The sequence below is a fragment of the Epinephelus fuscoguttatus genome, linkage group LG23 (genome assembly GCF_011397635.1).
Source record: "Epinephelus fuscoguttatus linkage group LG23, E.fuscoguttatus.final_Chr_v1".
In the NCBI taxonomy this organism is placed as follows: domain Eukaryota; kingdom Metazoa; phylum Chordata; class Actinopteri; order Perciformes; family Serranidae; genus Epinephelus; species Epinephelus fuscoguttatus.
This window is the reverse complement of record NC_064774.1, coordinates 3965049-3987406: the sequence shown is the minus strand read 5'-3', so window position 1 is coordinate 3987406 and position 22358 is coordinate 3965049. Positions and strand designations below refer to the sequence as shown.

General features: G+C 43.7%; 3 protein-coding genes across 5 annotated transcripts in view; 2 read left to right on the top strand and 1 right to left on the bottom strand.

The window, feature by feature from the left end:
• The window catches only part of LOC125883794 (butyrophilin subfamily 2 member A2-like), a 103260-nt gene that overhangs the window by 47806 nt on the left and 33096 nt on the right, over positions 1-22358 (top strand). The window lies entirely within an intron of this gene.
• LOC125883795 (butyrophilin subfamily 2 member A2-like) lies at positions 609-7310 on the top strand. Its single transcript, XM_049568378.1, has 3 exons — positions 609-921; positions 4914-5252; positions 5426-7310. Exons 1-3 carry the CDS (start codon positions 780-782, stop codon positions 5599-5601), a joined length of 657 nt encoding a protein of 218 aa, XP_049424335.1. The 5' UTR covers positions 609-779; the 3' UTR covers positions 5602-7310.
• On the bottom strand, positions 13192-14960 carry LOC125883784 (Fc receptor-like protein 4). Of its 2 annotated transcripts, none has more exons than XM_049568356.1 (6): positions 14924-14960; positions 14781-14816; positions 14096-14356; positions 13774-14016; positions 13504-13584; positions 13192-13376 (listed from the first exon to the last, which is right to left on the bottom strand). In XM_049568356.1, the coding sequence occupies exons 1-6, from the start codon at positions 14952-14954 to the stop codon at positions 13267-13269; spliced, it is 762 nt and encodes a 253-aa protein (XP_049424313.1). In that variant the 5' UTR covers positions 14955-14960; the 3' UTR covers positions 13192-13266. The 2 variants fall into 2 exon arrangements, with proteins under 2 accessions (XP_049424313.1, XP_049424312.1); XM_049568355.1 differs by having other exon boundaries at positions 13196-13376; positions 13504-13698.

Sequence of the window (22358 nt, the reverse complement as noted above, 5' to 3'; positions counted from 1 at the left end):
TAATGATAAATGTTACTGTTTTTTTTCCTGCCACACCCATCATCATCATCCTACACTGAAGCTGACTCATCTTCAGCCCCTGGGGCTGGTTCCAGTGATACGTTTGGTAAGGTCCATGATTGCTGCCAAATTGTGGATGTCTTTCTTGGAAAATTAAATTGTACACAAAAGTTACTAAAACTGATTTTACTCCTCAGATCCAGCTGAAACTGCTGATCAAAGCCACCCAGCATCTGTGTAGCAGTGAACTACGGTCCATCATGTTAATAGAGGTAAAACTTTAATGCATAAGGTTTATAATTGCATACGGTGTCTGGTTTTGTGTTTCCTTAACTGTCTATTTTAAGATAAATGTGTTTAAATGAATCATTCACAGCAGAGATGGAGCGCTAAGTGTCCCCTTCTCCCACCCTCTTCACATGATAACCACATAACTGCTCTTATCCTGTCAGCTTCAGTTGGGGGACTTTTCTTTTTTTTTTTTTTTAATATGATCCAGAAATATATTCTCCCTAAAAGTCACGTGACTCTGACAATACTGACGCGTGTTCAAAACTGTCCAATAACATTAGAGAGTGTTAAAGTGATCACAGTAACTGAGACCTCCTCAGTGTGCTGAGGGTTAATGTAAGGGAGGACTCTCGCCTTGCCTCTGACATTGATAAACAGCCATTTCCTCGTTTCTGATCTCCTTCCATCTCTCCCCCGTGTCCTGCGAGGGCGGAGCTAAGACGGAAGAACGAGAAGCAAGTGAGGGGAACGCTGATGTGAGATCAGGCATGAACTTGAAGCCACCGTCTCCTGAAGTCTCACATGTTCACCGGCGTTCATTGAGGAAGTTTGCTGTTCATTCCAACATGAAATGTCTTGTGCGGTACTTTGGACTCCTGCTGACGGTGCCCCTGGCAGGTTTTTCTGGCGGTGAGTTGTTTCTGTGAAAAGATTCAGGTGTGTGTGTGTGTGTGAGCTGCTCTGAATGAAGCTTTAAGATTGTGTTACTGTCGCAACGCAACATTTGGACACAACATAGTTCCAAAGTCCATTACTGGACTCCACTGGCTTCAGTCAGGGTGTACATAAACACACTCACTGTTAAACAGCTGCTTTTTGTCTTGGAAAGCCGTGAAATGTTCCTCAGTGCATGAACAGTGTGGTCACATGATCTGGCTGCCTCCTAACTGTAACGCACAGCTGGCTGTGTGCTGTCACATATTTAGGTGTCTGCCATAATGTAGATGTGGTGCTGGTGGTGCGCTATGATAATTATCCTTCGCTTCTTTATTTTCTGTAGAAACTTGCTCTCTTCCTGTTTCCAACATTCCGTCACAACAAGTGAACTTCAAACCGCGACTGAGTGTCAGTGCGCTACTGGGAAACAGCTGTTGGCACTGTGACAGCCACAGACGCATTGGCTGAGAGTCGCCGGTGTCATGAACTTTGGCACAGAAAAGGCAGGGCTCAAATGCACAACTCGGACCGGTTTCACACAGTAAAACAAGATTCATTCCAGGCAGCGGTAAATACACAAAGGAAGCAGTACAAACCAGGCAGAGGTATCCAAGACGTGAGGCAAAAAGGCAAGGTCAGAAAACAGGCAAGGATCAAACACACTATGACTATGACTGAGAGAAACGCTGGAACGTGAGCAGAGAGCATCGACGAACTGGCAACGAGACAAGACACACGAGGGAATATATGCAGGGCTGATGGGGAGTGATTAGACACAGGTGAGGGAGACACAATCAGGGATCAGGTGCGCACAGACGGGGAGGGGGCAGGGCAGACAGGAACCTGGAACAGAGACAGCGGTGAGTGATCACAAAATAAAACAGGAAGACAAGACATGAAACATGAGGGAGAAATAAAATACTTAACAAACAGTGGAACATGACAGCCGGTTAGTAAATCCGAAACACCTGCTTTAACCTTCTAGCACCTGTGTCAGAGAGACCAGACGCATACAGCTGTGTGAACGCACTAAGACACAAATGTGCAGACACATCCTCTCCGTCAGGCTTATAGCCCAAAGTTGTGCGTGCGCCTGGTTTTGCGTGATAATTGTGGCGCTGGGCGCGCGGGCACGAGCCTACCAGTTCACCAGAAGAGGACAGAACTGAGTTTGCATAGCGATACTTGTGTCCTTCCGCCATCCATTAGACCGGTCAATGAGAAATACGGTAAAGAGAGAGCAATTTCACCGACTGTGTCGCATCGGCGAGGTTCACGTGCCAGAGCCGCTGTCATTACGCACGGCTGTGGGTGTAAGCATTCAGGTCTCCAGCTCAGAAGTTTTTTTCTTTTTTCTATACATTTCAATACAACAACAACAAATAAAACATGTGATCGTATAGTGGAAACATATTATCTATACAGCACTTGTATGAGAGCTATTTTCTTTCACATTTAAACAAAAGCTTAAACAATCACAATAAAGATTTGATTCATAAACAAATAAAACATAAGTCAGAAAGCTATAATAATTAGGTTTTTATACAGCAACGACATATAAAATCAACATTAATGGAGCCCAACTGCTGTAAAGATAACACCAACACAGAGATGTCATCAAAAGTGCAACTGCAAGCATTCAGGTCTGGGTAACACAGAATATAAAAGTTAGTGTCTAAAATAATTACTTGAAATCATCACAGCAGGGGACGAGCTAGCTAGCTAGCTTATATTAGCTGGACATGCCACTAGAAACACTCCCTCATAAAGTTACTATTTCTGCACAGAAATGTCTGTAACTTTCATGCTAGAAGTGCTTACAGTCAAAATGCATGTCACTGATAGCTTCAACAACAACCAAAAAGCATTAAACATAAAAATACGGTTTGCAACGTGGCTCCCGTGGACTCATCTCCAGCTCAAACCTGATTTATGGTCCTGCGTTGAATCAACGACGTTGCTACGTCATTGCCGTGATGCCGTTGTTGCCATGACGTTCCGTTTCGTTGCAATGCAATTCACCACCAGAGCGGTAGGGGGCTGCGTTCCTTTCCTGAATGGTTATCGTCGTCTCTAGTTGATTCTTTGTTTAGCTTCCGGCTTTTCTGGTCACAGAGAAATGAACGCGGAGCACAGACAGACGGCTCCATCCGTATCCGTATTCATATTGAACGTTGAGCATAAATGGGCCTTAATACTGCAACATCTACATCGCAACAGAAGATGTTTAAAGATGGCGGAGATGGCGCAATCTGGAAATACGAAACCGGAAATGCGTTGCTACCAAGCAAACCAATCACAGCCCTCTCGGTCTGCGCTGGGTCTGCGTCGCCTTGATGTGTAGTTACATTTTTTGGGAGGTGCACGTCAGGCTACGCCAGGGGCTACGGCGAGCCTCCTGCGTAGCCACGTACCCTACAATGTAGTGACGTCGTCGATTTAACGCAGGACCATGAATCAGGCTTCAGAAGTTTTTTTTCTTTGCAGAGGGATACTATCTACCTTACGTTGAAAGGTAGATAGTAAAAGTGTTTATATGGTGTATTGACTTTAAAATGGGGCGCACTGGTAGTTCACATGGGAAAGGTGCAGCTAGCCCTTGTTGCAACGTTGGGGGTTGGCATTTGGCCTTCTACCAAGTTTAGTAAAAATCCATATGGCGGTTAGGCCTAGATAAGAAATGAGCTCTCTAGCGCCCCCATTTTGTTTGATGGGGTCAATAATGGAGGGGTCCCCTCAGATTATGTGTGGTCATATGCCTACAAAGTTGCGTGGTGATGGGTGAAACCCTTGAGATGTTCTACACCTTTATGTGATGAGCCACGCCCTCCGCAATATTCATTGCCTTATAGAAGCTCAGTTTTAGGAAGTTTTCCAACTTTTGCCAAGAGGGAACTTTAGATATTGGTCCCTAGATTATGTTCACCCAGTTTCATGCAGATCGCTCAAACTTCCTAGGAAGAGATCCATTTGAAGTGTTTTTCAAAAAATTCAAAATGGTGGAAAATCTATATAAGCGGAAGTTATGGGTTCTTGAGGCAAATGTGTTCCTCATGAGGAGAGGCATCTCTGTGCAAAGTTTCATGTCTCTACGACATACGGGGCATGAGATATGCCCATTCAAAGTTTGACATTTCAGTCGGTTGCTATAGCGCCCCCCTTTGGCCAATTGATGTAATATTGCTTCATTGGCATCCTCCCATGACCCTCTACCACTGTGCCAAATTTCACATGGATTGACCAAGTCAGTGAGGAGAAAAACGTGGAACACACACACAGAGTTTTAGTCATTATATAGTAAGATAAGATATCTCCTCCCCCCTGTGCTGATGTGGGGATAGGTGATGATCTTTAGTTCAGAAAACGCTCCCAGAGTTTCAGTGGAAAACAGTGCTATAGCCAGATACAGTAAAACTGAAGTGAACAGTGACCAGTTTCAAAATGTAAAAAAGAACACAAAATACCAAGTTTTTAGCCTAAATGTCAACTGTAGCTTCTCAGACCAGAGCTGTGAGCACATGCCTGAAGCACATACACAAGTGACAGCCCAAAACACAAGGTCGGTAATCCTCCAATGAAAAATGAAACTCAGCACTGAGGCTGTTTTTAGACAGCAAACTTGTATATTGTTGTCTGTTCTTCACATATAACAACACACGTACCCACCTGTCTATACTAAAGAGTTAGAAAACTACTTTTAGTTTAACTTTTCTGCAGTATCAAATACGTGTCACTCGTCCCTCCACTTTGCATTTTAAACAACAGAGTGTGGTTCACACAGGTGATCTCTCTTCCCATCATAGCCTGCCTCCAAGATGTCAGCTGTTGTTAGAAATACTCAGCTGGTAAAATGAACTTTGTGTCCAGACAGATGTGAACATTTACACCTTGTGACAGTGGAGCTGTTTCCATCTGAACTCCTCAGTCTGACACTGTCTCTTTGCTTTCTGCTCTCTCTTGTTCAGACACGCAGGAGGTCATAGTGAAGCGTGGAGAAGATGTGACTCTTGTGTGTCGTGCTCCCAATAAGGCTGCCATCGAACAGTTAGCATGGAGCAGAGCTGAGCTGAAGTCACATAAATATGTCTTCTTCCTCCGTAATAACCGCTCATTGATAAACTCCCAGCTTCCATCTTATCGCGGTCGAGTGAAGCTGATGGATCCAGAGATGAAGGATGGAAATGCTTCTGTGATTCTGAAGAACGTCAACATCAACGACACTGGAACATATGAGTGTGAAATTGGCTGGAGCAGCACAGGACGTGCACTCATCAGCACCATCAAACTGAAGGTTCAAGTTTCAGGTGAGTTTGTAGAGTTCAGACTCAGGCGAGTTTGTAGAGCTCAGACTCAGGCGAGTTTGTAGAGTTGTAGAAGAGAACCTGTCTGAGAGAAACGTCACAGATTACATGTTTGTGTTTTATGAAGATGTTGATAAGACTTTTCCTCTTACCTCGCACCTGTCTCTTCTCTGCAGATGGAGCAGCTGGGATCATAAAAGACAAAGATGGGGTTATCATTCATGCATCGATTGGTGTGTTACTTGGTGTGCTTTTTGTTTGTGTTATTGTTGTTGTTTTTATGATCCTTCGAAGATGCAAGGACCCAAAAAGGATTTATAAGCTGTTCGTCAAGATAACCAGATGCTGTTGAGTCTCCAGGGAGACAAACAGATTTTTTTCAGGTTTTTTCATATGATCTCTGTTATTTTTGTTGTTTGAGGCTTGTGTGTTGACCAGCTCTCAGGGACACACTGTACTGTTTTAAAATGTATGTTTAAAGATCATCCAACATGTCTGGATGTGTGAGAGTAACCTAAATAGACACGAGACTGTCAAAGGATAGCCAGCAGGACACTCTGCTGCAGGAAGACAGCATAAAGAGAGCCAGTGACTACAAACAAAGCATCACAGGGGGATGAAGACCGTGGGGTTGATACCATGTCCTCTTAGTAGTCCAGTCATCACCACCACTGTTGAACTGCTGTCACTCGTCTCACCAGTAGCCTTAGCAGCCCCTCTGCTATGAGAAAGTTTTCATGAATTCTGTCCTGTCTGACCACGTGAGTCAGATTTCTCCACTGTGAACCTTATTTACACCAAGTACTGATCCAGGCTCACCTGCACAGCACCTGCACATGTGTATGAGAATAGGCCCGTTTCCACTGAAGAGGTTCCTGGTACTATTTGGGGGGCAGGAACTACTACAGGAACGTCCTCTCGCTCGGCCCTCTCAACTGCCGTGTCTCCACTGAGAGAGCGGAGTAGGAGGAAGGTTCCTGTAAAGTTACCGGGCTCTGGATGTGACGTAAACGTTGCGTGACCATTTTGACCGGGGCGACGTAGGGGCGTAGGGACGCTGTTAGCCGTTAGCGGTGTCTGTAATAACTCCGGTCACGGTCCGTGAAAAAAATATTTTTTCCAGCGGATGTCTTAGTTACAACATGATTGAGCTAACTGGAGTAGTTTCATGTTGTATCCGACAACGGATACGACATGAAACATGACATGAAACAACGCTGCAGCCACTGATGCTTTCTAGACATCGTGATTTCCCAAAACTGAATAAATACCACACATAGCAACACAAAACTGCTTTGCTAGCTCAATCATGTTGTAACTAAGATATCCGCTGGAAAAACTATTTTTTCACGGACCATTTATTGAGTTATTACAGACACCGCTAACAGCTAACACTTAGCCCAGCTAATCTACGATAACCATGTTGTTATTTACAAAACGTCACATCCCTCTTTGAGTATATCCAATCAGCACCAAGTAATCCCCAAGCTCCAGCCAGGAGTTCCTCGGGCGCCGTTCTGAGTACCTACTCCGAGACAGGGACTTTTTTAGCCCCTGTAAAAGTTCTGGAACTCTGTCCTTTGGGGGTGGTTCCTGCGGTGGAGACACGCACCAACAGCCCCGGCCCCGTAAATTTACCCTGAACTTCCTGCGGTGGAAACGGGCCCAATGGCACTATGTCATTCAAGCCAAGATTCAAACCACTGGCAGAGCAGTCACAGACCCCTGTCTGTCACTAGGAAATTAAGTATAATTTGAAAATGAAATAAATTAAAGAAAAATGTGCTGCTCAAAGCTCTGTTTGCACTTTTCTATAAAAGGCACTTTGTATTTTTTTCCAGGAGATTCTGTCGTGCTTTCTTTTACATGAAATGTGGGGCGTAGGGACCAGTTTAGAAATGATACAGAAATGTGTGTTGTTGATTTTATTTGATGAGAAAGAGTTGAGAAATTATGATCTTTGGACTTAAAACTGTAGACGCCTGACTCTTTAACATGTTAATCCATATGAACACTCTGCTATACAGTTTCATACAATAAACAGTCTTTGTCTTGACTTTATGTCCTCAGTGAATGCGACTTTCTGACCTGTGTTCAATTCCTCTTTTGTCAATGCAAACCAAGCCAGCCAACACGCTTTAATCCCTCATCATGATAATTCTGATACAAACTTTGAATATCTGGTTGTACAGTATATCAGTACATAACAATTATAAACACAGTTAACTGGTTGGACATGTAATATGATTACTTCAGGTGCCTTCTGTTTGTTTGTGACCTGTTTCTGTGACCTGTGTCAATCTGTCCATATATTTACATACATTACATTGTCCCTTAGCATCCCAACATAATTACCCCTGCCCCTGTTGTTAGGGACCCTGGTGATGCACTGTTAACATTGAAATTGACCCTTGTCTGACTTCCTCAGGACCTGAGTCGTGAGACCAAGTCGGTCCGCGCAGGTTAAACTTTTCCACGGGCATCATCGTGGAGGGAAAAGTAGGGCTGATAACCTGGGGCCCCAATGGGAGGAGGGCCCTCGAAAACCTTGGAAAAAAGTTTTGGTTTTGTTTGCAATGTTTTAATTCTCAGTAATTAGAGCCCAAACTTTATTAAACTTTATTAAATTATACCTAAAATGTCTCTGCTGTCCCTGTTAAGTGTCTGCAGGCAGCCATTATGTAGCAACAGCAGGAAGTCAAATCTGTCACTCACAGATTAAATCATCTAAGTTAAACAACGTGTCTTAGGTAAATAGGTGAAGTGACACACTGAGACTTGAACAGCCCGCAGGTGAAAACAGCTGTGTCGGCAGTGTCCTCAGGGACGGGTGGAGACAGAGCTGCAGAGGTTTATTTGTGTGTGTTCAGTGAAGCAGAAAGGGTTTGTCCTGCTCCTGCCAGAGAGATAACACAGGCAGACCTGCCTGTTGAGAGAAGACAGGATGTGTCCTCTCTGTCCTCAGAGACAGGTGGAGACAGAGCAACATTTATATCAAGACATCACAACAAAGTTCTTCACAAACATTAAATGTAAACTCCAAAGATTCACCAAACACTCGCTGGCAAGCCCTGAGCAACACAGCTCCCTTGATCACGTGGACAGGCAAACCCCTCCACTACATTAAGGTGGAGATTCTTGGAGGAAAGCCTTAGAGATAGGGTGAGGAGGGGGGCCGCAAATGAGATGCACATGGAGTAGCCTAGTCAGGTCTCTCAGAGCTCCAGGTGGAACGATTTAATTCTTTACGAATTCTGCCGTCTAATCCTGAAGCTGGTCATAGAAATTGGTGATATCAACACTGGTGACCACATAAAGAATTGTTTTGTGAGAGCTCTGTACCAACTTTACAAATAGGCATTATGCCAGATACGTGTCAAAGCATGCCAAACAGTCTGACTCGGCTGTCGGTCGCACAGGTGGGTGAAGGTATCTGAGAGGATTCTGGAATCAGTCAACAAACGAGTCGACCCTTTTGATCAATAAATGTAAACTGGTATGAATGCTCATCTGGCACTTACTGAAAGAATAGTTGCTGCAGAGGAACAAGGCTCTGACCATGAGCGGCGTATTCAGACGCTGGAGTGGTGTGTGACAGAAACGAACGAGAAGCTTTTAATGAAGATCAACAATCCGGAGGGGCGTTCAAGGTGCAATAATATCAAGATGAAGATGTCAGAATACCAGAGGGGGAAGAGAAAGGCAAACCTACAGAGTTTATTGCTGGATTAATCCCAAAGCTACTCAGAGTGAACAACTTTGCGCAGCTTGTGATGGTAGACTGGGCACACTGGATTGGATGCCAAAACCCACGAAGGTCCAAAGATCATGCAGTATCATCATTTCTTCCAGGAAAAAGAATTGATTTTATGGTTGAGTCGGCAGCAGCAGATGACGTTCAATGGGCACCAGATCCACATTTACCCTGACGGCACCGCAGAGGTGACCCAGGCCATCAGTCCCAAGTCTCTTAAATTACTGCTAGTGCTACTGCTAGCTGACTTTGCTAGCTGTTTAGCCCCTCCCACCTAGGAAAAATTGTGAGCAGCTAGCGCGAGGAGCGATGAGCGAGCATTGTCAGTTTAAGAGACATGAGACGTCCTTTCCACTGTAGCGTCACGTGAAGCGACGTCCATTCCTGATGACGGTGGCACAGCTGGATTTGCTGCATAACGGAGCCAGCATTTGGTGTACATCCCAAGTCACATTATATCCGCTGATCAAAGCCGTAACCCCTCTTGGTAGTCACGTAGGCACGTGAATTACAGCGTGTCATTGCAAAGAATGCATGTAACGGGTACACTTGTGCTGTTTCTCCGCCATCTCGTTCAAATGGGCCAGGTGTAGGGGGCGGGTATTTATACATCATGACATTCAGCTGAAAAAGACTTCCTGCTAGGAACCTCTCGACCATCCTAGCTCGTAGCTGCTTAAAGCTTGCTGCTAGTTCCTAGCGCTAGCTCCTCGCTGCACAAATAAGAGACTTGGGATGGCCTAGAAGATGGCGGACCTTGAACGACTTCCAGTTCAAGCAAGGAGCTAGCAGTAGCACTATAAAAATAAGAGACTTGGGACGCACTCAAGGCCAAGCTTCGTGTTCACTACAAAGAGGATAAAACTGATCCTGTCAATGTTGGCGATGGAGCACAAACTCTGAGGTGGTATTTAGACTTTGTGCACACAGGAGGAGGACAGACAGACTCCCCATCAACCTCTCACATGAAGAAACTTGTGTCTTTGTATCTTTGTCAGTCTGAAGCAGTGTTAATGTCAACGACCTTTTTTCCATGACGAAAACAAGATTAGGATCTAAAAATAGATCTTAATAATAAAGGCAAAGACAAACTCTATTATTCCATTTTCGTTGACGAGATGTGATGAAAATGTTGGTGGTGGACTATTGGACACTAAAATCTGAGCACAGTGGTTCATGTAATTTCTGTAACACTTAAGTTCAACATCCAGTCCCTTTTACTGGCCTGGAGTGGCTACACATTTTGACAAATAAACACGTCTCAATTTAATCAAATAATAGCCAGGGATATTAATTGAAGTTTTACAGTATCTTCAGATGCCTGATGAGCGACAGGCTGTAAACTCCAGCAAATAGTCTGCACCAGGATGTTTGGGTTGGTGCGAGTTGTGAGCTGTAATTCAGCAGTAAATAATCAGCTGTGTGTGTCTGACTGTGGATGGTGGAGCTGCTGAATGGATCTGTGGAGTTTGTTAGTTGCAGCGGTGGCTGTTAGCAGCTAGCTCCGCTCGCAGCCTTCACAGCTTCACCCCGCAGGACTCCACTCAGTCCGGACTGGAGAAGGTTTGTGGGCTGATGGTGTTTGACAGGCAGGTAGGAGGCTCAGTTATCTGTGAGTGTAGCTGTGCTGTAAGTAAACAGTCTGAACTCAGATCAGTTTTCTCTGACAGAGATGAAAGTTTAGTTTGAATCACCAACTCTGTGAGAGGACACCAGTTTAAACCTCCAGACTAACATGTTGCACATGAAGAAAGAACTGCAGGGGTCAGTAAAGCTCTGCTAATAGCCAAGAAGTTCCCAAGGAATCTCTCCATCTCGTAGTCATGGATGTGCAGGTAGTTGTTTACATCAGTTGTGGACATGAGACGCTCTCAATGACATCATCTCACGGCGCCCTCTTCTTCTACGGGGGTTCTTTTGCATTTTTATTTTTATCTTTCACGAGAAGCAGCCAATCCCAGCATGCATTGGGGTGAGACTCAGGGTCCACCTGGACAGGTCCCCTGTCTCTAACAGGACTGCCACTCACAGACACAGTGTGACAGATGACCTGAGACCTGTGACTCTGTAGAGTGGACAGCTGAGCTCACTGATGTTGAGGAAGTGAATGTGAATGATGGAGGAAACATCAGTGTAGGTGGTGATGAACACCAGCAGGTGGAGCTCAAACACTGAACCAGACTGCAGGTTGTGTCTCAGACTGAACATGGGACTCTGACATGTATCTGTGACCTCTGACCTCTGTCAGGGATCTGTACCACCTGCTAATGGCCCTCTGAAAATTGTCACTGTGAGATGGAGCTCAGGGGCCATTAAAGGCCATCAAGACTTTTGCAGCTTGTGTTCCTGGACTGCTTTCTTGTTGCTGACCTCACCTGTCTCTAGCCCTTTTTAGATAGGAATTGTGCAAATTTGCAGGAAAGCCCAATCAGTCTTTTTTCAGCATTCGCAGTATAAAAACAAAATCGGGGAGTGCAGCAAAATGCCGCCTGCCTACTTTTGTTTATACAGAATGTGCCTTTTTCGGGGCAATGGGGGGCGTGAGCAAGTAACAAAACGTGTAGCTCAGCGTGTGACGTAAACAGTGACGTGGGAGGGAAGCCGCGGCTGGTCAGTCCTTCGGTGATTCTCTCATAAGTTCTGATGGTTAATGGTCTCTTCATTTGCGAGGACAAGGAGGGCGCGCAATTCCTTGTCTCCCCAGTTGCTCATCTTTACAGTGTCTGTCAGGTTTGTGTTTCCCTCTTGCTACTAGCTGCTCGCTAATTCCTGCTATCAGCTGTTTCCTGTTTATCCACCCCCAGTGGGTCGCACGTGCGGCGTCATCAACAGCTCCTCCCACAAGTCTTCAACAGCTCCTCCCACAAGTCTTCAACAGCTCCTCCCACAAGTCTTCAACAGCTCCTCCCACAAGGGCGCCTCGATCTGTTTAAACTAAAAAGGTTCCACCAATATGTCTACCCTACGAGGCGGAAAATTGGGCACCTCGGATCAACTCGCCAATCTGGCTCTGTGTGTCTAAACGCTCGAAGCTTGCCGGCAAAACGGCCCAACATTCGCGGAAAATCTGGCAGTGTGAAAGTGACTTCTGACTCTCCTGTTTCGCCTGCTCCCCAGTAAACCACTCAGCCTTCTGTCCTCGACCAAGAGTTCTTGTGTGTGAACGACTCTCCTGCTCTCTGCTTCGGCGTGGCTTGCTGAAGGCTGATCCCGTGCCTCTGGAGGTCTCAAGCCAAGAGGGCGCCCTGTTCATCCTGTGTGCGCTGCAGGAGGTTTATTATAAACTGCCCTTCTTGTCTGTGGTGCTGCATCTGGGTTCTAACCACACCAGTGACAGGTGGCGGATCTGGACAGGCAGGTGTGTGTGTGTTAGGTGGGGGATAAATACTCATCACTAATGTAATGAAAGTTATTATGTACTGACATCAATAACAGACATTTTGCAGTTTGAATAATTTAATAACGTGAACAGATTATTTTGTTTTTATATCGATGAATTCTTGTAAACCTTTGTTTATTTCAATGTAAACAGGAAACCTGAAGATCGTCCCATCGCTTTGGTACAAAGTGGTTTTGGAAAATCTGTTTCATCATGGCAGGTAAGACCTCTTTTGTTTCATGTTTTATATCAGCTGATCGCACAGTGCAGGTGTTATAATGTGGAAGTCTTTAAAAAAACTCAACAAAACTAGAATTACCGCCTCGTGGTTGTGTGTCTCTGTGAACCAGTCAGCTTTCAGTTACAGTTTCCATCCATGTCTGTGAAGACTGGACCTCAAACTCTTCAGCTAAACCTAAATCTGACCTTCATCCTGAGGACAGGTCAAAATGTCCTCACCTTCAGTAATGAGACGACCAGAAACCAAGTCTGAATCCTGACGTGTCCTCTTTCACCTTGTGGGGACTCGACTCCCGTTTGGGTTCAGGTCCCCACAGTGTGAGTGTGTGAGAACAGATGCAGGAGGTGTGTGTGATGACAGGACACACACACACACACTGAGTGTAGAGGCTCAGTATGATGTTGACTGACAGCTGCTCAAGCTCAGCTGTTCACCACAACCAAACCACAACAAGCACACAGGGACTCCAGAGCGCACACACACACACACACACACACACACACACACACACACACACACACACACACACACACATCAGGCAGAACTACCAAAACAAACACACCAAACTTTATTGACAATATTCAGAGTGACACAGAATCATCGCACTGATGGAACAGGAAACTCTGTCTCTCCTCTGTTCAGCTCAGAAGTGATGCACCGTGCTGACCGCCGCTATGTCATCACAGTCCTCAGCCAATCTCTGCTCAGCTTGGTTGGATGGTGCCGTTGCCATGGAGACGGGTAGGTAATTTCCTGTCAGAGGAGATAAACAATATTAAAAGAAGAGGCAGTGATAAATAACAACAATCAACATTAGATGATGTCACAGAGATGTGCAATACTGATTAACTAATTGATTGATTGATTGGTTGATTGATACCTGTGGGCTGTTGTCGATATAAAGACACCATGATGAAAGTGGAGATGAAGTACGGACAGAACACCACCAGGTAATAGAGCACTCTGAACACAAGATGGAGGTGGTCTGAATCAGGGGGCGGGGCTGCAGATGTGGGCGGGGCTGCAGATGTGGGCGGGGTCAATGTAGGAGGTGGAGCTGTGGTTGGAGGTCTACCTGTAGAGAGAATCCCACCTGGTCAGGTGAATATGTGGATGAATGAACTCCTGAAATCAAAGGTAACCTCCTGACCTGTGACAGTGAGCCAGCTGGGTGGAGACTCTCCATGACCTGTGATGTCACACTTGTAGAGGCCTTCATCAGACCTGGTTACATGGCGGATGGTCATGTGACCTGCAGGCTCAGTCCTGATGAAGGAGCCATCTTTATAGAAAGCAGCTGGGAGGTTGGAGGACGTCTTTGTTTTACAGTGCAGAGTGACATCATGTCCCTCCATCACAGGGAGGACAGGACTCTGCAGGATCACTGATCCACCTCAACACAGAGACAAACTACAGCATTTCATCCATTTACACACAGCTTCATCAACACTGACTCCACAGTCTGATCTTACCAGTGACACTGATGGTGATGCTCTTACTGGTTGCTCCCTCTCTGGACTCACACCAGTAAACTCCACTGTCCAATGGGACGATGTATCTGATGTTACAGGAAGAACCAGCAGGTGTTCCCCAGTCGTGACACGCCGCTTTGGTTTCATCACTTGTGTTCCTCCTCAGAGTCCATCCAGCAGAGCTGTCGTCCTCCTCACAGCTCAGAGAGACAGACGTCCAGCTGAAGAACTGAGAGCTGCTGGGACTCACAGTCAGAGAGGCTGCAGGGAGGAGGAGAGGATGTGGTGGTAAAAAAATCATTGAGTGAGTGAGTGCGTACAAGCAGGTGGATGTACACAAACGGTTCTCATTACCAGGTCATCAAATACAGACACCAGTGTGTGATGGTGATGCACAGGACACTCTTTAGTGTCTCAATGTGACACACAGCTGAAACACGCTGTAACAGGTTGCTGTGAGTCATGTCTTGGGTCAAAATAAGTTTGTTACCTCACATAAACAGTGGGGTATGTAAGGTACGTATGTTGTCACACAGGACACCAGCTGCAGTCTCCTGGCTGAAAGTCTAACATTGTCCAGCATTGCAATGGAGTTCGCTGTCTCCACAGTCTCTAAGTGGCCTGAACACTACCTAACCAGAAAGAGTCGGCCATGTTTCAGAGCTGACAGAAGAGGTTTACTGACCTTGGTTTGTTGTGCAGCTCAGCAGTGAGGTCAGACCTGAGGAGAAATGAAGCTGAGGTTGGTTTAAGGTTTACCATGCAGCAAGGTAAAGTAAGTGTTCTGCTCATTATCACTGAAACGTAGCTCAGACAGATGATACTTACAGAGCAGCTGCAGCAGACAGGTTTCCTCCATCCTGTAACTTGGTGAAGTGAGAGGTGTTGACGAGAAGTGTGATCACTTCATGGTCACATATAACAAAAGCCCCCTCCTTCCTCTGTGAGCGTAGCTGGCAGTGTTGAGGTTTCCTCTCCACACATGCTTTCTTTGTTAAATTCAGTTTTAGAAAAAGACATTGAACCAAAACATGAAGAGAAAAGAGACAGAAACAAAATCAAAATAACAACAGAAGCCAGAATCTAATATCATGACCTGCATGATGCGTTCACTGACAGTCAGACAGACTCTGCAGGATGTGTTTGTGGTTTGGTGCTTTTATAAACTGAGGTTAAACGGCTCTTTTGATTAGACTTTGATTTGCGTTTCACAGTAAGATGACTGATTGTTATCTTTAAACTTTCATAAATGGTGTTTCACTTCTGTAGAAACAGGCTGTGTGTTCCTGTAGGTGGGAGGAAGTGAGGGGGTGATGTTGTAGCTGCATGTGTGAAAGCTACTCTCTGTTTGAACCACTGAAATGTGGTCAAAGAGAGACACCGTACGACTGCAGAGCGCTGTGGTGTTTTCACTGGCTTCATCAAAGTGCGCAGCCAGAGACACATTAACAGCTACAGCCGTGCACAGGCATTTTGCAGGACAGGTGCTCAATTGGGCACCTCGGATCAACTCGCCATTCCGCCTGTGTGTGTCTAAACGCTCGCAGCTTGCCGGCAAAATGGCCCAACATTCGCAGAAAACCTGGCAGTGTAAAAGGGGCTGGTATCTACAAGGGTGGGCTGAAAGGTTCATAGGCTGACTAAGAAGGAGTAATGCCAGAGCAATGAAACTTGACATGGATTAAATTCCATCTTTCCTGACACTAACTGCATTGTTTCCTTCTAGTTAAACCCACATTTGACAGCTAATCGAGGAAAATAGTACTGGAGACATTTCATGAACATGGACAAAATTTGGCATCGTGGTGTTATCAAATATCTGCAGAAAAAGGGGTTAGACGTTTTACTGTTAATCAGATAGCTAATGCTGTAAGCATTTCCAGTGAAAGAGTAGAGAACATTCTGCACAATGAACTTGAAGGTTTCCACTTGGTGGGTGCCACGGCCTTTGACCCCTGATCAAAAGCACACCAGAATGGTCATGTTGCAGGAGAACTGAACACGTTTGGAAGCAGATCCAGCTGGTTTTCTTGAACTTTTCCTAACCCAGGATGAGTGTTGGGTCCACCACTTGGAGCCAGAGACAAAACAGCAGACCATGCAGTGGAAACACCCCTTTTCACACCCTCCAAAGAAGACCAAGGTGGTGTCATCAACAGGGAAGGTGATGACTTCAGTTTTCTGGGATGCAAAGGGCATTGTGTTTATTGATTATTCACCTGGTCAGGTGAATATCTGGATGAATGAACTCCTGAAATCAAAGGTAACCTCCTGACCTGTGACAGTGAGCCAGCTGGGTGGAGACTCTCCATGACCTGAAATGGTATTAATTGAATTGTAACTCGGGAACTAAAAAGAACGTGACTGTCTGTGTTGTGGCCGGCAGCTATTTTATTTTATTTTTGTTTATTTTGTTGTTGTTGTTGTTGTTGTTTTAATTTAAGTGCTTTGTAAATTGATTTTATGGGATAAATGGGCAGATTAAATAAGATTATTCTTCTTTCTGCTCCCTTTCATTCAGATTTGGGAATGTTGTGTTTATATTGTGTTGTTTTTATTTTATTTTTTTTCAATGAATGAAATAAAAAATAAAATAAAAAAAGTCACACTCGTGACACTTGCTTTACTGTGTCTGTCAGGATGTGAATGCAGCACTAAGAGTCACAGCAGCTACAAGTCAGAGAATCATCTGACACAAATACCACATTTCTCTTTTAACAGGAACTTGAAGGCAACACAGAGCAAACACACAGAGAGTCGGCTCCTTTGAGTGAGTACATGTGGACGACTGATAGATAACTTTGACATGTCTGACACACTGCAGCTCAGTCCGCTAACCCTTTAACATGCAGTTAGTCTTGGCTCACTTACAGACGAGCCGATGAAGAGATGTTTGTCCCATGGTAGCTCTTGGTCATGTGACATCATCAAACACTTTGAATGTTTGTCTCAGAGCTGTTCAAACCTCCATTTCCTCTGTGGAGGTGGGTGCAGCAGCTGTGTGGTTTCTCTCCTGCAGCTGGTCACTTGTGTTAGTTTCTAATGGCAGAGATGAACGTTGTTGATTGTGATGAAGGATATTTCCACCTGTGTGTATTAGTGAGACTGTAGTTGTCATTTCCCTGAAGTTACTGACTGGACTTGACACTTTGTGTCTGTATCTAAAAGGAGTTTATTGTTGTGAACACATGTGGAGCAGCTGTTGTTGAATCCAAAGATCAACACAGTCATTTATGCTCTTGTTGTCCATATCTAATACCACAACAACAAGTGAGCTTACCAGACCTCTGTAGCTCCTCGTCTCTGCTCCAGGCTCCAGGCTACCACTGCACTGTGGGTAATGTAGGCACCAGGTTTTGACAAGGAAGGAGAATGTGTGTAATAAAAAAAAGACCACATCTCTGCATCAATTTGATGCAGTCCATCAGGACCAGCAGCTCACAGCATGAGAACAGTTTCTTCCTGTGTGCAGCTGGACTCATGAACAAGGCCTGGGACGACCTCTGACAGACTCTCATCCTGCCCCCACAGACACTACACCTGACTTTACTGCACATCTTTACTGCTCATCTTCTTATTTTCATCTTCATGCTCCAAAACAACAAGGCAGATTCCTTGTATGTTAAAACTTACTCAGCAACAGACCTGATTCTGATTGTTGATGAGTACTTTGATAGCGTGCAGCTACACTCTGTATGTTAGTCTCTGTCTGACCACAGCTCACTGGGTAAAACAGACAGAAGCTGTCACACATGCAGATATAAAACTGGTCCACTTCCTGTCAACTAAACCGCTGCCACCTACAGGAAGATACAGCCTGTTTGTTTGAACATCATCATCAAGTCATTTTGTCATAAATCTAACAGATTAAAATAAATGTTTTTAATCTTTACTTCTTTACTTCAACTTTCACCTCCTGCAATCACAACAATGAACACACACACACACACACAGTGTTGGTGTTAGTGAGGTGTTAGTCTCACTGTCAGTGAACGCATCACTGTCACTATTATTTACATTGATGTTTCTTTTGCTGCTTACTTTTCATCTCAAGTTTTATCTTTTGCCTCTCTTCACATCATGTCGAGACTCAGAGCCTCATTTTAAAACTTAATTTATCTGTTTCATTCTGACTGAACAAAGAAATCTAAGAGTGTGCTGAGATAAAACCACAACACTGCCAACCACAGGCACAGAGGAAGGAGGGGGCTTTGAACTGTAAGTATCATCTGTTTATGTTTCTAAAATCATCAAACTGAAAGTAATACAACAAAAATAAGAAATCTTAGTTTGTTTTTTTTTCATATAAATGCCCTGTAACATTAACATAATATCTTAATATTGTAAACTTTTCTCTTCAGACTTGAGTTTATCCCCATTGCTTTTAAGACCACTGTGGTGTGTTACTGGGTCTCCCACACAAGGGTTTCTGGGTAACATAGTATTTGCTTAATCAAGCTAAGACATACACAGCTGGGAGGCTGAATGCTGGTATGTTAATGTTAGACTAATGTTCGAGTTCAGGAGCATGAGTCAGAGAACTTCATGACAATGGGTGATCATCAACAACAATACACTTCTTCTGTGTATGAAACAGTGCAAATAAGACAACAGGCAAAAAAAAATAAATACACTATCACTACACAATATAATTCATTTGGCCATCACTACTCATCATTACATCATCATCATTACACTACATCATTAGCAGCCTGTAAAATAACTGTTGTTTGATGTGAAATGCCAGCAGTCTATTCTCTTATCTGTCAGTTCTCTGCACTTGTCAGAAGACGTGTGGAAATAAAAACACACCCTAATAATTCAGACTGAGATGGTAGGAAAGTTACAATTTGCTTTCATGCACCTCACTCGAGGTAGCCCGACATTTTGGCGTTGTTACAGGAACAGGCCCAGACAGGCCATGTGGAGTCATACAGATTACATTTCATATTTCAACCACAGAGTTACGGTTAAAGGTAGTCATAAATGATGTTTTGTGTCTCATCAAGTTTAATTAAGAACAATTAATTCAAAGGTCAACAAATAATTGATCTAAAGCATACAGTAAAATCTGTAAAATCCAAAGAGTTACTTTAAATCACCTTTTAAACGACGACTCCCACCCATTGCACAGTGATTTTAAGCTCCAGTCTGAGGTTTTTAATTGTACAGCAATAGCTTTGTTCCTGCTGCTTTCACTGAGCTGAACAAGCTGTAACAACTTTTGCACATATACAGCACTTTCTTTATTCATTTATTGTATTTATGACCCATCGGTGCCTTTTAATTATTATTTATTAATATTTATTTCTCTTTGTGTCCTGATTAGTGTAGACTTGAGCACTTTTATTTTATTTTATTTTATTTTTTATCATGTTTAATGTGTATTGTTTTTATTTCTCAATCTGTTTTTACTACATTTCATGTTACATTGTCACATCATTTGTCTGTTGAGTGAATGTCACCATCTTGCTGCAAAACAAATCTACCTACAGGTATAAATAAAGTAACCTGAACCTGAACCTGAACCTGTACAATTCTGATGAGGTGCACGTCAGGATATGGCAGAGATTCATCACAGGAGTATAAATCGCGCTTTAGAGAGAAGCTGTCATGTAGCAGTTCAGAAAGGACCTTGATACAGAGCAGTAGGCAGGTTAAGGTTTACACAAATAGCGAGTTTAACGCTGGTGAAGAATCCTCCAAATGGACAGGCAACAAAACACAAAGTCCAAAAGAAAAGAGCTCCAAGATTAAAGTGAAACAAACTGTAGAAGCACAAAGAACACCGGGATGAACTCCAGGAAGAAACGGAGCAGGGAATGACACCAATAACATGGGAATGAACACGGACGAAGTCACAAGGAACAAAGGGAAATACACAGGTATATATATACACAGCAAACTAGTCACAAGTATGAGACACAGATGGAGGAGGAGGACACAGGCAAAAGGAGGGAAATGGGGATTGGCTGACAACAAGGGGGTGGTGGGAAACACTACAGACTAACATGGAGAAGGGAAAGGGAAGACTCTGGAAACAGGGAAGGACTAAACTGTAGGAAGACAGTAGTGCTGGGAAATAAAACCAGACATGATGCATGAGGAATAAATAATTAGGCTGACATACTTTAAAGCCTAAATTTGGACTATTATATGAAAAACAGCTGCTACATTATTCATATATTCATATACTTCACAAAATCCAGTCTCATCATCAAAACACAGTCTTAACAGCACAGGTCAGAAATAATATCTCCATGAATCTCTTCACAGTAAAAGCTGATATTTACCAGAAGCTGCTGCACATAGAGGGAACAACAGGAACAAGAATGTAGCCATGAGAGCTGAGAGGATGATGATCTCCTGCTGCATTTTCTGTCCGTCACTTGTTCTGAGCTCTTCGTCTGCACTGAACTGACAGAAACCGGTTGGTAGAGTTGCTTTTGTCTGAGCTAGTGGAGCTCAGATCACAGGTTAACATAACAACAAGGTAATATATTAACATAAATCTGTCATTTGGCTGTCTTTTGTCTGTAATTACATCAGGTGTCCATGCCCAGGGACCAAAGTCTCATAATCCACCTCAGCTGTTACAAAAACACAAGTATTAATAAAGCCAAACAATCCCTAGCTCTAAAATAAAAATTTAAAACACTATAACATAATGACTCAGATGAGAAGGCAAGGCACATTTTAGTCCTGCATAGTTTCAGTCAAGAAAAATTCAAAACATTTTAGTCATGATGTTTTTTAATATGTTTTTCTCTTTAAACTAATCCAGTGAGGCTGATTCATGGATCATAAATCAGACTCAAGGTGACAGGTTGTATAACATAATGTGTGTGTCATGTCTCCAGCAGGTTTAAGGGCTGATTTACGAGCACACACTTACTGATCATCATTTGAAAAGCTCAACATCTCTCTATTTATGCTCTCAACAAATAACTAATGTGAGCCAACTAGGATTTGTCCCCAGGTTCACTGTAAACTCTGACTTATCCATGTGACTGTTAAGAAGCAGAAACATAACTTGTTTCTTCATGTGCAACATGTTAGTCTGGAGGTTTAAACTGGTGTCCTCTCACAGAGTTGGTGATTCAAATTAAACTTTCATCTCTGTCAGAGAAAACTGGTCTGAGTTCAGACTGTTTACTTACAACACAGCTAACTGAGCCTCTTACCTGCCTGTCAAAAACCATCAACCCACAAACCTTCTCCAGTCTGGACTGAGTGGAGTCCTGCGGGGTGAAGCTGTGAAGTCTGTGAGCGGAGCTAGCTGCTAACAGCCACCGCTGCAACTAACAAACTCCACAAATCCATTCAGCAGCTCCACCATCCACAGTCAGACACACACGGCTGATTATTTACTGCTGAATTACAGCTCACAACTCGCACCAACCCAAACATCCTGGTGCAGACTATTTGCTGGAGTTTACCAGCCTGTCAGTCATGCAGCATTTGAAGATAATTACAAGCATGGCTGTTCTCAACTTTCAATGTCTGATAGTCCATCACAAACAGTTTCATCACGTACACAAACATATATTTCATCTCAGTTTTTATTACTAAGATCTTTTTTTAGCTCGTCATTGTCCTGTTTTTGTCATGGAAATGTTTGTCATAGTCTTCCTCAGAGAAATTTCCAACGTGCCAGGAAAGATCACTGGACTTTATAAGGTAATAAAAAAAAAGCAAAAGTAAAAAAACAAAACAAGCAAACTACGGTTTAAAGCTGCAAATACAAGCAGGCCATACAAGAGATACAAACTTTAAAAAATAAGCGTGTGCACTTTAATCAAATGTAAACATAAATAATCAGATAAAAAAGTATGTTAAACTCTCATATTTAGATGCACAAGGTAATTAAATTAGAAACAAATAATAGGCAGAGAAGTGTGAAATAGGAATGTTTTAAGCTTTGGGTTGAGTCTCAGGGTTCTTTGAGGCTCATATGGCACAAACACACAGTGACTCAGTTTAAACTGATCCCTTCACTCTGCAGCAGCAGTAACTTGATGAACATGATGAAACTGCTTTGAATTTCAAATGTGGAGGAAAATATTTCATTGTAACCTCAAAGTGGACTGACCGACCAAACAGTTGTTTGCTTTTACTAAGAGACTTGATAGTGTCTTGCTGGCTGTGACCCAAGTTACACCGAACAAAGAGTGAGGCCATTGTATTCCAGGAGTTTTCCCTGCGTGTTGTTCGGCAGGTTGAAGACAAAGTGAGACACAGACTCATGAAGCAGGAAGAGATG

Coding starts and splice junctions, on each gene's coding strand:
- LOC125883795 (XM_049568378.1), top strand. CDS start 780: ATGAACTTGAAGCCACCGTCTCCTGAAGTCTCACATGTTCACCGGCGT. Junction 922..4,913: donor CCTGGCAGGTTTTTCTGGCG/GTGAGTTGTTTC, acceptor TCTCTTGTTCAG/ACACGCAGGAGGTCATAGTG. Junction 5,253..5,425: donor ACTGAAGGTTCAAGTTTCAG/GTGAGTTTGTAG, acceptor TCTTCTCTGCAG/ATGGAGCAGCTGGGATCATA.
- LOC125883784 (XM_049568355.1), bottom strand. CDS start 14,954: ATGGAGGAAACCTGTCTGCTGCAGCTGCTCT. Junction 14,817..14,923: donor CTGTCTGCTGCAGCTGCTCT/GTAAGTATCATC, acceptor ATTTCTCCTCAG/GTCTGACCTCACTGCTGAGC. Junction 14,017..14,095: donor CATCACCATCAGTGTCACTG/GTAAGATCAGAC, acceptor CTCTGTGTTGAG/GTGGATCAGTGATCCTGCAG.